The 13,666-nt window shown below is 54.2% G+C and overlaps 1 protein-coding gene across 1 annotated transcript; it reads right to left on the bottom strand.

Moving 5' to 3' along the window:
• Nucleotides 1-8,757: 8,757 nt before the first annotated feature.
• Nucleotides 8,758-11,864, bottom strand: MCRIP2 (MAPK regulated corepressor interacting protein 2; the record flags this gene model as incomplete). The annotated part of the gene is made up of 3 exons (XM_014525560.1): nucleotides 8,758-9,205; nucleotides 10,383-10,484; nucleotides 11,615-11,864. Coding segments are annotated over 3 exons (423 nt in total), but the record flags the coding sequence as incomplete, so codon positions are not given.
• Between the last annotated feature and the right edge of the window lie 1,802 nt (nucleotides 11,865-13,666).

The raw sequence follows: 13,666 nt of genomic DNA, 5'->3' as shown, positions 1-13,666 counted from the left end.
GCAGGAAGCTGTTTTCCACACAAGGATGCAAGTCGCCACAGCCATGGAAAGTGCCAGTTGCCCCTTGCAGAGCTCCTGCTGCCTAGTAACACTTGGAGGAGTTGCTCAGGCCACACTAGCACCCAGCCTGGACTCACGGCACAGCCAACACTTCATCCTTCGTGGCCAGTAGCTTTGTTAAATCCAAGGTTAGGGTGATGGAAAGACCATGCTAGGTTTTCAGGGTTAAGACTCCCCCCTCCCCCATACACACACAGCCTGCGTGCAGAGGAAAACGTCATGCTCTAGAAGAACCCCCAGGTGAGCCATTCGTGGGCACAGCCACCTTATGGTGCTGTGGGGCTGTGCACGGCACGCAGTCATCCTGGGGAGAGCCATCTGAGAAGGGCTAATCTGACTCTGCACAAAGTGCCCTGCAGAGAGGACATGGAGCCGTGGCTGGGGAGAGCTGTCTCCTTTGTGTATAGTCCACCAGGACAAGCATCCAGTCCCTCCTGGTTTGTTTGGTTTTCCCTGCCCATCATGTGCACACCCTGCAGTCAGCCGCGACCGCTGAGGCCTTCCCTTGAGGCCTTCTCCTGGTGGTGCTGAATCCATTCATGAGGTGCCCCAGGCCACCACCGATCCATCCTTGTGGCAGCCCAGGCACAGCATATACCTCTTGGACTTGACCAGGACCTGCTGAAACAAGCATCAGCTCTGCACTGAGCCCTGTGTATGCTGCTGGCTAGCTCACCAAAAACCACTGCGGCAGCCAGACAAATACCACTTAAAAGGGAAAAAATAGCTCTGGTTCCTTGCTCTTAAATGCCGTTTCTCCGCCCATTCATGCAAAGGGACTCCTGTTGTTGGACCTTGTGGTGTTTCCCAACATTGTTTCCTGTAGAACCTCCTCCCAGGGCATGTCTGTCTGTAGGGGGCAGGTGAATGGGCAGCTCTATCCGAGGGATAGCTCATACTAGAGGAGTCCTTATTGTCCACCAGCTTTGCTATGAAAGAAGGCTTGCTCTTGACCCCAGCCCTCTTTCCTGCCATGGCAGGGGGTCAGACTTGATGATCTGCTCAGGTCCCTTCCCACCCTACAAACTATGAAACTAACCCCAGTTGCACCTTGGGCATGGGATCAGGCCTGGCACAATCTGGGAGCCTTTGTTAGCCTAGAGCTTGGGGCACTGGGTCCAATACTCTGCTGTGATTCTGGCCTGCAAGGAGGACTCCCCCAGGCCCACAACTCCAGCCACCTCCTACAGCCCCTGAGCCAGGCGGAGGGAAACGAGCCAACTCTGCTCTGAAGAGCCTGAAGTTTGCCTGGTGGAAGGGAAGGAAGTGAGGAGCCATTCCCCAGGTCTCTGGTCTGGACTGCCAGGTGCTATCTTCTTTAAACATTGAAATTAAACCAGGATGTGCCGGGGTATTGAACCCAAACCCTCAAGCTCTGGGCACTCCAGAGCTGCATCCAGCATGGGCCCAGGTTCCAGTGTGGGTCTGCACCCCCCAGTCAATCCAGTATCTCATTAGTGATGTTTAAGCGGAGGTGTATCCGTGTGGTCCCTGCTTGCTGGGGAAGGCCCTTGGAGGACCATCAGCCAAGCCATGAATAGCCCTGCCTCCCCTGGCTCAGCCTCACCTGTGGTCCTGCTCCTACAGGGGCTGCTGTTATGCTCCATCTGGTGCATGTTGTATGTCCCATACCTTAGTCTGCTCATGGGGGCAGCTGCTGCCACAGAGGATTGGAAGCAAGTGGGTCTCCAGGGCATTAGGTACTCTTCAGGATCAGGCTCCCCAGATTGCAGAGCCCCCACCCCCGGAAGAGGTGGCTGGTGACCTTGCTGGTGTGTTTCCCATTTTTCCAACACCTTGGTTGAGCTGTGTCTGTCTGTGTCCCCCACTGCCAGCCAGCACCTGTCCCATCCTTTCCTGTCTGACTGCTCCAGGATCACCACAGCGTTGAGATATTGCACTATAGTGCGACATATGATTGCACATACTAAATGAACTAATATTTATGGGCAGGGGCTCTAGTTCCATTCCAGTGATTGGGGTTGGGGTTTTGGTTTTGGTTTTTTTTTTCTGTTCCTGTAACTGGATCCTTCTTTTCTATTTTTGCCCCCCCTCCCCACCTTGTTATGACTATGCTGGTGCATCATGTTACTAAGAACTTTCCTGGCTCTTGACTGCATTGTGTTGGCTTTATTAGCAAGCAGCCTGGAAGGGGCCCTGTAGTTGCTGGGTGTCATGACAGGCAGGCAAGTTGCCAGTCCTGTTAGATGCAGGGGGCTAAGCACATGCAGTGCATTTGGTCAGAGGCAGGACCTCCATCACAGCTTCTTGCTCCCACTTGAAACTGACTGCAGTGGCAAAGCTATGGTGGCAGGAGAAGCCTTGGGGAGATGCCAATAGGGGGTTGGGAGTCTGCTGTCTGACATGGGCCCAGTGCTGCTGCAACAGAAGGTGGGGCATTGGCTTCATACCCTACTTCTATGCTTTTGGGCAGTGGGAGCTTGGCCCTCTCCATTTGAGGCCAATGAGAAACCTGCAGTGGATGCAGGAACAGACCTGAAATCAGCCTTTCTTGGGGGCTGGCTGAATGTAGAGGCGGCAGTGGGGAGGGGATACCATGCATGTAAGCTCTTTTGCTCTCCTACCCAAAATCATAGCTGGGGCTGTCCCAAAAACAAGGGCTCACTGGAATTGGAGCTGTGTGACTACAGGTCAGCACCTGGCATTGTAACATGTCTATGGGAGGCTGGTTTCCCAGGCACTACCACCTGGATGTGAAGCCTGGATAGACTGCACTTAGCATCCCAGTGCTGGCCAACCCAGCTGAAGAGCCAGTCAGAGCAGATGCTGACTGGAAGCTACAGCAGTAACAACTGCCCCTGGGGAAAGCCCTGAGCAGGCCTGCAAGGTCCACTTGTGAAACTGGCTCTAGATGTGGCTGGTGTTTACGACTGTTACTCTCTGGTGGGCCTGTGCTTGCTGAAAAATCAATGAGACTCCCACCCACCGTTCACTGCATTTGGAGCTGTGTTCGGCTCAGGCACGTGTGCACAGCACGGCCTTTCCACCAACTTAGGTTCCACAGCCCTCCCTTAGCTACAGCAGCGGCTGGACCCAAGGGCAGAGAGTGGAGGGTTCTGACTCCGCGGACGTCAGTGGCAATGCTTCGTTGCCCTCTGCAGCACCAGGCTGCCACTCCAGGACTCGGCACTTGCTACCCTGGGTGTGCAGATTAGGGCTCTGAGTGCACCAGCTCTCTCCTTGCAGTTTCAGTGCGCTATTGGGCTCCTGGCACAAATCAGACTGCGCCAAAGAGTATTTGTCACGAGTTTTCAGTTTTTAACCCTCCCCCACCAAACGGCTCCACTTGGCAGTTCCGACTTTTCTAGAGCAAGGGAAAGAATGCTCTCTCCCAAACCCTTTGAATGCCTGCAGAAATACAAGCCTGCAACACATGCTGCGCTGTGCCTGCATGACCAGCTTGTTGGAGCTGTAGCTCAAGCACACATCTGCAGTGCCTCTGTAAGGGGATCCCAGTGTGTGGGCTCAGCTCCCTCTAGCCCAGGGGTGGCCAACCTGCACACAAGTGTCACAAGGGGCTCAGGCAGCCTGTTTTGTGGCACCCAGCAGATGGGGGAGCAGACAAGCAGTGCAGCACCTGAAAGCAGGGAGCAGAAAGCAGAGTAGTAGATTGGGCAAGGAGTACAGAGTAGGGAACAGAAAGCAGAACAGCAGGTCAGGCAGGGGAAGAGGATCAGCACAGCACTTTGGGGAGGGTGCAGGCTAATTTGTGGCACAGCTGCCAAAAAGTCCCCCTCCCCTCCTCCTCCAATTTTTCCCCCACCCCTGCTTTAGCTTCTTGTGATAGGGAGGTGTTGGGACCTTGTGGTACATTGGATTCAACCATCTGGTAAGAATTCTGAGGGGCAATTCACGGACACGGGTGACTATCCACAGACCGCGCTGGCCCCTTAGGCCTAGGACTGGCCCTTCCTAAGCAGTACCCTTACTGCTTGGACCAGTTGACCACAGATGGAGCCCAACCTGCTTCTGCAGAGACCCAAGCACGTACCTACCTTGAGGTAGTGCTCAGGGCCGGTGCTGCATCTGCCAGCAGGTTAAGCACAGTGTAAGGCGGCAGCCTGTGAATAATGAGATGGACTCCCTAGGTCAGGGGTGGGCAAAATGCGGCCTGCAGGCCAGATGCAGCCTGCCAGGCCATTCTATCTGGCCCACGGGGCCCCTAAAAAATTTAGAAAATTAATATTTGTCTGCCTCTGGCTGCCTGTCATGCAGCCCTCGCTTGCCAAAACTCAGTAAGCGGCCCTCCGCCCAAAATAATTGCCCGCCCCTGCCCTAGGTATAGGTCAGCCTCCTGCCCTGTGCGCTAGCTGTGGCATCAGAACTGGTCCTTCATCCTGCTCCAGCTCCCTGCTTCCCCTGTCTTGTCTCCATTTCCTGTGTTTCAGTTGATTTCTAGCCACCTTGGGTCCATTTATTGTAAGCTCCTCTTGTGTGTAAAGCCCAGAGGCTGAGCACAACAACTGGCAGGCAGTGGCACTGCACATCTCTGGACTGCGCTGGTGCTGGGCTGCTGCTTGAAGGCTCTGTGTATGACAGGCAGCTGCAGTAGGGGAGGTTGTTCCATCTCCAAAATAAACTGGATTTTCCAAGCAGTGCCTCCGGGTGGTCTTTGTGTATAAAGAGCTGCTCCCAGAGTTCAGGTTCAGCCTCCAGCCTCTGATTATCCTGCTACCAACTCTAGAGGGTGAGGGTCTGGGGCTGAGTGACTCCAGCCAATGTGTGGCCATGGGAGGACACAGCCTGCTCTGCTCACGTTCACATAAACCCTCCCAAAGTGACTGCACAGAAGATCTGCTGCGATAGGTCCTAGGGCATGACTGGCTATTTGGCGGATAATGGGACAGAAATCTTGTACCAGGAGTTGCCAATCCACTCAATCCCTTCATCAAAGGGGAAAATCAGATGTGATGAAAGGGAAGCAAAAATGCAACCCAGTTGCTCTCCTGTTGGCATGTTTGCGTAGATTAGAGGAGCAGCCAGCGACCTCAGTGGGACCGGGGACTCCAGCAGCTAAGCTAAACATTCCTGGGAAAAGACAAGCTTACCTTTTAAAGCAGAGGGACAGACCAGGAGTGTGGGGGGAGGACACAGGGATGAGGTGACATGCCCAAGTTTACACAGCATGTCAGTGGCAGAGTTGGGGTTAGCGGCCGGGTCCTGTGGCTGTAACCAACATCTCTGAGGGCTTTTCAAAAGGTAGCAGCAGACCCTGCTGGTAAATGCAAAGCCGCTTCAGCTGGTTGGGCCTGTTGCATGTGGCATGGGTATACAGGACCTGTTCATGCAACGTTTAGGGGCTGCTTTTCCTGAAGGACAGGGCAGGAAGAGGGAGCCTGCCTTTCTATCCTTAGCTCTGGCCCTGCTTATGGCTGGGTCTGACAGAAGCGGTGCAATGGGGCTATGCTGGGTGTTTAAAGCTGTGCATGTTGCCTTCCCTTAGCACCGTGTTTGTGGGCTCTGCTGAGAGCAGCTCTTCCTGTGGTGCCACTTGCTGGCTGGGGGATGAGCCTGCTGCCCTTGGGCCTAAGTTGGCAACCAGGTCTCACCAGCTCGGAAGCTTGTGGGTCAGTTTGAGATGCAAGGTAGTTGCTACCTCCTCTCCTTAGGCTGACGCAAGGCCCACCCATGATCCAAGCTGCCTCATGCTTGGGAGACTATGACCTTTATTCCAGTACTGTCAGTGCTTCCATCTGCTCCTGGAGAGGCTGCTTCCCCTCAGGGTGTCACAGTGGCCCCAGCTCCAGCATGGGGGTTGTCCCTCAGACATGCCAGATCTGAGCTGAAGCCTACACTTTGTGCCCAAGCTGGCAGGACACTAGTTATAGCAACGTGGAGCTGCGCAGGGCCTAACCCCACAGTACTACAGAGCTAGGCAAATGTCTGTCCCAAGGTAACCTGGCACCTCAGTGGCAATGCTGGGATGGGAAGCCAAGTCCCCCACTCCTTGCTGTAGAAAGTACCATTCCCAAGGAAGATGTGGCCTTCCCTCCAGGAGTAGGCAGCATAGCACTGTTTCAGCATCTCCTATAGGCCTGCTGAGCCCAGCTATGCTGTCTTTCCCAGCCCAGGGTCCCCTGCATCCGGGGCAAATCCAGTGGTGCCCATTAGCAGACACAGGTACCACCAGAGCTACCTCCCTGCCCCAAGCAGTCGGACAAGGGGCCCTGATGAGGTTTTTTTTTTGTCCTTGGCAAGACATTCGGCTCGGGGCAGTTCCCTCCCTGCAGGTGACTTTCTCCTGGGGCTCTCCTGCCTACCCAGCAGTCACTCTCCTTTGAGAGTCTCCCACTGCATAAACAGTGTCACTTGAGGCACTGCCCAGAGCACTTTGCCAAGCGCTGGAATCCCTTTTCAAGCCATGGATGCCATCCAACATAACATGGAGTGGCTGGGCTATCAAGCTGCACTGCACATTCAGTCCTTAGCACGGTGGCATTTTCCAGCCCTCCCCATGCCTGGGAAATGAATGCTTTTGCACAGCTGGAGTCCCATTCAACACAGCTATGCCGAACGCAACAGAGTAGCAAGGACCTGAAACACACACCAATGCTCCCAGTTCCCCCCCACCCTGTGCTTTTAGTCACACCGCTCCTTAGTTGCCAGTGCTGGCTACAGAGGCACAGAGGGGGCTTAGATGCAGCCCCACAGAACTGATGTTCAGCCAGCCAGGCCCTGCGCCCTCTGGCTGGGGGCCCCCAACCTGCCGTCAGTCATCTCTGCAGCAGGGGTAGGAGTGCGTTGTGGGCCAAGCAGCAACCCTGGGGTGGGAGCTGGGAGATGCAGTGTCCTTGGGGACTCTCAGCCTCACTGCATGCTCCCACCTTGAGCATTTGGTGCAAAATAGAGTCTTTGGCCCAGAAGCAGAGAAAGCCACAGGAGCAGACACCTCCTGCCATCAAACCCAGCAGCCAAAACCAGCCTGTCTCCAATGTCCAGCCAGCCCTGCCCAACACCCTAGTCACACAGGTCTCATGCTAGCAAGACCCCCTCCCAGCACAGAACAGCTTCTGACTCCGCAACCCTGGGTGAGCTTAAGGAGGAATTCCACATACCAGTGCCACTGGGCAAGGGAAGTGCTCTGGGCCATGCAACAGCACTTAACTCCTACACTTCTTGGGGCAGGAGGTGACAGCCTGAGCCACAGGGAACTGAGTTGTCAGACTCCCAATGAGACAAAAGGCAACACCTGAAAGCTCCTGGCCCTCTGGGGCCTGGAAATCTGGGCTTGTCCCGTCTTCCTCTGTCCAGACTTGCTGTGATTCCCCCTACTGCCACCCAACACATTGGGCTCTGGGATATGTCAGACTCCCAAGATGCCCTGCAGGGAGCTGTGAGCCCTATGCTGAGAGCACCCACTCTGGGCCCTTGTGCCTCTCAATCCCACAGCTCTGTGCATTGTTGTGAGAAGGCTCAGCTGAGAGTCATGTGCTTTTGCCCCCAAGCTCCCCTTACAGGCAGCAGGTACAGGACCTGCTTGGAGAACTTGTACCACTCATCTCCATTAGACACAGCCACCTTGTCCCAACTGTAGAGTCAGTCATCCAGCTCATGTTTACAGTCAGAGGCACCATCATTTTCAGCAGGGTCCTGTACATGCAACAGCTGGAAATGAATGCATCCCTGTCCTCACACACAGGCCTCCCATGAGGGGGTGGCACTGCTCAGTTGGGCCCAGCAGGAAGCAGCAGCCACAGGTTCTAGTGCCTTGGACACAGCCCCAAAGCAGCCAGGTGCCCCTGCCCACAGATGCAGCCCTGCCTACTCTGGCCCGAGGCTGGAGACCTCAGGTTTGCCCCCCTCGCTCTGCCCTTCCAGGCTTCGAGGCATGGCTGGCTTCTCCTCCCAAGGGCTCCAAGGCAGGCAGGAGGCCCGGCTGGAAAGACCAGAGACAGGCATTGGCCCTGCCACCCTCCACAGATACTTCCTTCACCCTGAAGCTAGGTGGTCCCATAAACCCAGGCCTGGCTGGGGGCAAAGGAGCCTGTCTGCCACCTGCAGAGCAGTGCCAGAGTCAAACCTTAAGTGTTGCTGGGAAGCAGGCTGAGTTTTGTGGTGGGGAAGAGAATACCTGGTGGCCTATGGGGGAGGGGAAAAAGGGAGGCAGGTGAGACAGATGCAGGGGCCATCTTTAACTTGACAAGGAAGCCTTTCACACAGTGGTTCCCCTTGTGGGGGTCGGAGGGCTCTGTGGGGACCGGGCCTGCACTGAGGCGCTCTTCCTGCTGCAGCGGCTTCCACTACAGCCCTACATCAAGTCTCTCTTGTGCTCTGAACCCCCACACGTGCGCGCATGTAGGCCTGGGATGGGAGAACACTGACCAAATTGTAACACAAGAGAGGCATAAACCCAGGCTGGAGGTTTTTGCAAGAGGTTATTTTTGCAGAGGGTGCTACCAGGGCTGTCCCAGCCAGTACACAGGTACCTGCCTCCATTGTGGGGCTGCCAGCCAAGCAGACTCTGCTGTAGCTACACTGCCTGTGGGGAACCCAGAGGCAAACAAAGTAAAAAATGCTCTGGCCACCTTGCCGGGCACCCACCTATCAGAGTCATGCAGGACCCTATCTCACTCTTGGAGCTCGATCTGCCCCCAGCAGCTGCACTATGTTTTACCATCTCTTGCCCCATGTTGTCATCTTGCAGAGCCTGCGAATAACTCCTCCAAGGCATGCGAGTTCCCATCCATTGGCAGTTTCAGCTCTTTATTGTACCCAGATCCTGGTTACATAGAACTGTCTTCTCTCAGGGCTGCAGCTCATGGCCTGGGGAGAGACCTAGAGTCAATCCTCTCCCCACCCTGCACTGACTGTGGCGAGATCTCTCAGATACAGAGTCTGCAGGAGTTTCGACGGTTCGACTGGCACTTAAGGAATCCTGGCGGAGGCAGTGGGTAGCTGCTTTCCTCCCCTGGCCCTGCTGTGTCCAGACAGGGGGTGGTTGGCGAGGAGGTGCCGTGGTCCGTTTCTACCATCTTCACTTGGCCGAGACTGTTTTATAGAGAGCTCTTGTCATTTTAACTCAAGTGTTGTGTACAGAGCAGGAGGGCAGTTTTCTACGAGCCGTTTTCAATTTTTGCCAGAAACTGCTGGGCCCACCACTCCTCCAGGTCAATGGGCACAAAGTCTGGAAGAGAAAGAGAAAAGGGGGCAGGGTAGCAGAACTTGAGCAGTAATGGAGGGGAAGCAAAGCCTCATGGAACTCACGCCACTCTGGGGCACTTCCCCCAACTCCCAGCGTGGACAACATTGAGTGCCCAGCAGAAAGCTCCCTAACTTCTTATTGAAAGAATGAAAAGCTAAACCTGGTGCTCCAGGAAACCATCCCCTTCTTTCAACTACTGTGAATCTGTGACACTGAGTCTTGGCTTGTCACTAACCCCAATAATACTTTCCCCTGAATGCTGAGAGATGCTATGGAAATCCCTGTACTGTTCTACCCTTAACACGTTTGCTCAAAGGGAAAACAGGATCCTTCACTCCCCAGAGCCAATCCCACCAGAGACCCAGCCAGCAACATGAGTAAACAGTGCAGGTGACTCAGCAGGGGCCAACCTTCCCCTTGGGACTGTTCCACCCCATCACCACACATGTTTTAGGGGGTGCCATGGTGCTGGGACCCAGGTAGGTGACTGTGGTGGCTGACGCCAGCCCCAAAGACAGCCTGTTGGAAGAACAGTTTTAAAGAGAAGCCCACAACACCCATCACTTGGCCTCATTCGTTCCACAGGGTATTAGCCCCAGTGTGCTGGCACCTTTGCTCTGCTCCTGCTATGCAGGTACAGTAGGACTTATTTAAAGCCTTGGCTGACGGTGCTGTGAGGGGTTTAATGAAACCATCTAGATACCCAAGGTCACAATATCCTAGGGCCTGACATTTCTCATCTCCCCCAGACTCCAGCAGGACTCTGCAGGGGACAAGGGAACTTGACATACACCCTACCTTCCCCCAGCACAGCCAATATTACATTCCATCCTGCACAGTTCACATGCTTAAACCAGTGTAGACACTCCCAAGTCCTGTTATTTCTAAGGGCTCTCTCTGCTAGACTAGGGAGACACTGAGCAGATGCTGCTAGATGACCAATTTGATATCTACTCTGGACTTGGCTGAGACCCTCCAACTTACTGCACTTGGCAGCCTCACTGCTGACATGAAGGGCTACATAGAGTAACATATGAGAACTTCCAAGGGACATGGCACAGATGCTTGCATGGAGCTGGCATATAGGCCCTTGAGTGCTGAGAAGCACTGCTCCATGTGGATGGGTGCCAGTCCCTGGTGGTGGCCCACAGGCACTCACTTTTCAATCCAGGGTTGGGAGTTATCTCTACGTATTGCACAGGGCTGCAGCTGGTCTCCCCATTCTGGCTGTCATCCAGCTGCTGTTCTATCTGCTGCCAGGCTGGAAAGGAGAGAGGAGGGTATGAGAAAGGCAGGTTCCTTTGGTAGGGGAAGGTGAAGCCACCCTCCAACAAGATGGTCATTCAGTTGCCCATGCTCTGACCAGGACTGACAAGTTTGCTTTACTGGGGTCCCCCTCATAGCCCCACATTCCTTGAGCTCCAAGTCACTATACCTCCTGTGTTGCATGCCCCAACCCTGCAACACAGCTGGAAGATGCTGCCCCAGTGCAGAGCACTGCTGCTGTGGCTGAGGGAGGGTGTTTGGCACTTGAGTGACAGGAGGTAGTCCCACCAGTTACCCTCCACTCAGGGTTAAGCCTTCCCTGCTGCCCCAGAGAGCTGGGTGATGCTACTGTGTCCCCAGAGTGCCCCAGCCTGGCCTCATCGCCAGATTACAACATGAACTCTTCATGATAGGAGACATCACAGAATAGCTCTGACCACCTTCATGATAGGAGACATCACAGAATAGCTCTCACCCACCGCCTGTCAGGACACTGTACACGGTGGAAGCGTAGGAAGGAGCAAATCCACCCCACTCTGGAGCTGGGACAGCTGCTAGGGAGGCTCCAAATGCCCATGGGCAGAAGTGGGCAGACAAGGCCTAGAGTCTTCCTACTGGCTGATGCCACAGAGCATCTGGACTGGGCAGGAGGGAAGAGGAGATGCTTGCTGAGGGTGTAACATTCACTGCATTTCTGAGTGGGCAGAAACCAGCAATAGTACAGAGGTAACCATGTCACACCAGAGGACCTTCACCACAGCTCAGCGCCAAGGAAATGCCACCCTCCCCCCATACACACACATTATAGCCCTAGGCAACTTCCAGCATCAAGACATGGCTACATCCCAGACTCTGGAAACCCATCACTGACACACGACTGCATTCCCTCAGCCACACGTCACCACCCCGGCAACTGACAGCTTTGACATAACTCATTCTCTGCTGTACTACAGCCTCTGGAGAGCCCCACACTGAGATATGACCCATTCCTCTGCTATATTACAGCCCATGGAAGCTCCTGGTACTGAGATGCAACTTAGAGAGTGGGGTTTACCCATGGCACCCCCACCAACCTTGCCTTCCTGTCCGTGAAGTAGCTAGACCCTGGCTCTGGTGCCATCTTACCTTCATAGACAAACCGCACGTTCTCTTCATGTGCCGATGTGTAGCACTCCTCTGTGGCTGACATGTGCTGTGTCACTGCCGGGGGCCTCTTGCCATTCACTCTGTTGAACACGAGTTTTGGAGCAGGGCTACTGAGACAGACAGAGAAAATGGAGAGCACAGAAAGACAGAACACTCTTTCCTTTCTGAGCCAGTCAGCTGCTGGGTTTGGGGCTGGGAGTGCAGCCAGACAGGACAGTCTGCAGCCATTTCAGAAGGAGCCTGGATGTCTGGACTCCTGGGTTCTATTTCTGCCTTTGACAGGAATTTACTATGTAGCCTTGGGCAAGTCACTTTACTCCTTTATGCCTCCAGTTCCCCATGTACAGAATGGGAGTATTCTTCTACCTCTGTAAAGGACTATGAGATTTGTGGAGGGAAGGCAGCCAGGTGCTAAGGATGGGCTTACAGTTCAGACCTGGGACTTCCAGCTCTGCTACAGCCTCCTTGTATGACCTCAGGTGAGTTACTGAATCTCTTTGGGCCTCAGTTCCCCATCCATAAAGTGGGGCTAGCTATATATCCTTTATTGGTCTGGTTTAACCCTTGGGGAAAGGCAGTGTCTCTGTTTATACTCCAGTAGTGCCCAGAGACTCAACTGAGATCAGAGCCGCACAGTGCAGGGCGCTGTACACACAGATAATGTCTGTGTGGTGAGGGGTGCAGCCTACGATCAACACTTCAGTTTCTATAACAACCTGTTGCAGTAAGAGATCCCACCAAATATTTAGCCCTCATTCCCACCAACACCATATCCACATCCTCAGTGCATGGCCAAATATTGTGGGAGATGCACTGCACTGAGTCTTCAGTGAGAAAGGAGGGCAGCTCTGTGTCTGTGGAGCACTTGACATGCCCATCACGTGACCACAACCATGGTACATCATGCTCCTACAGCACAAACAGGCACAGAACAGCCCTTCAGCTGTTAGCAAAGGAGCATGCAACACATCACCTTCCCTTGGACCCAAGCAAGAGAGAAGCAGAGCCTGGGAAGAGCTGGGTCCAGGGTGACTCAGCTGAGGAAGAACAGATTCTATTAACCTCCTTTCCTCAGTGCTGGTGCCAGAAGTGGGGGAGAAGTGATAAAAGTATAGGTGTGGGATTAGAAACGGGACTTGGGCGCTCTTACCAGGCCCAGGAAGCACAAGTTTGAAAGTAGGGGTAACAATGAGTGGAGATGTTGGGAGAAAAAGATTGGGACTGAAGACTGGGAAGGGAGAGAGAAGCCATGGTGGAAAGCAAGGGAGGACTGTAAGCCAGTAGATGGGAGGAGACTGGGACTGGGAGGAACCTGCGGAGGCGGAGGAGAAAGGAAAAGGGTGGAAAAATGGATCAGAGGAGGAGCCAAAACACTTGGAGAAGAGTGGAACTGGCTGGACAAAGAGCCTGGGGCAAGGAGTCAGGAGTGGGAGGGACTGAGTTGGGGTAAGGAAACTCATGAGGGAGATTGGAGCTGGGAACCCGCAGGAGTAGGGGAAGGTAGACTGGGAGTGACTGGATGTCAGTGTGGCAGGGAGACAGGTAAAACAGAAGAGGAGCTTAAAAGCAGGAAACTGGAACTTGGGTGAGCCAGGAGTGGGGCAGAGATGGGTTGGAGAAGACTAGGCAAGGTGGTGCTTGGGAGAAAGGGGTAGAAGCAGCTATGCCCACTAGAACACAGCACCCTTCAGCACTGTGCCCACAGCTCACCATCCCCCTGCTAATCAGCACCCCTCCTCATAGTGCTGGTGACAACCAGCCTGTCATCAGTTACTCTGTTAACTCCAGAGGCAGAGGTCTGTCACTAACTGCAAGGGTCTGATCCTACTAAGCCCCTACATGACAAGGTCACATAATGACATTTTTGCAGTTTCCCTGGTTTTAACAGAGCAAAACCTAGGAAACCATAGCACACTGTCCCATGCATGTGCTAAAGCTGCAGAGCCAGGCACTGCCAGGATTAAGGCTGCCTGTGCCTAATGACACGGTATTTAATTACATGACCACATCCCCTTTCTTCCACCCTGCTCT

Source organism: Alligator sinensis, unplaced genomic scaffold (genome assembly GCF_000455745.1).
Source record: "Alligator sinensis unplaced genomic scaffold, ASM45574v1 scaffold449_2, whole genome shotgun sequence".
Taxonomy (NCBI): Eukaryota; Metazoa; Chordata; order Crocodylia; family Alligatoridae; genus Alligator; species Alligator sinensis.
This window is presented reverse-complemented; position numbering and strand designations above follow the sequence as displayed.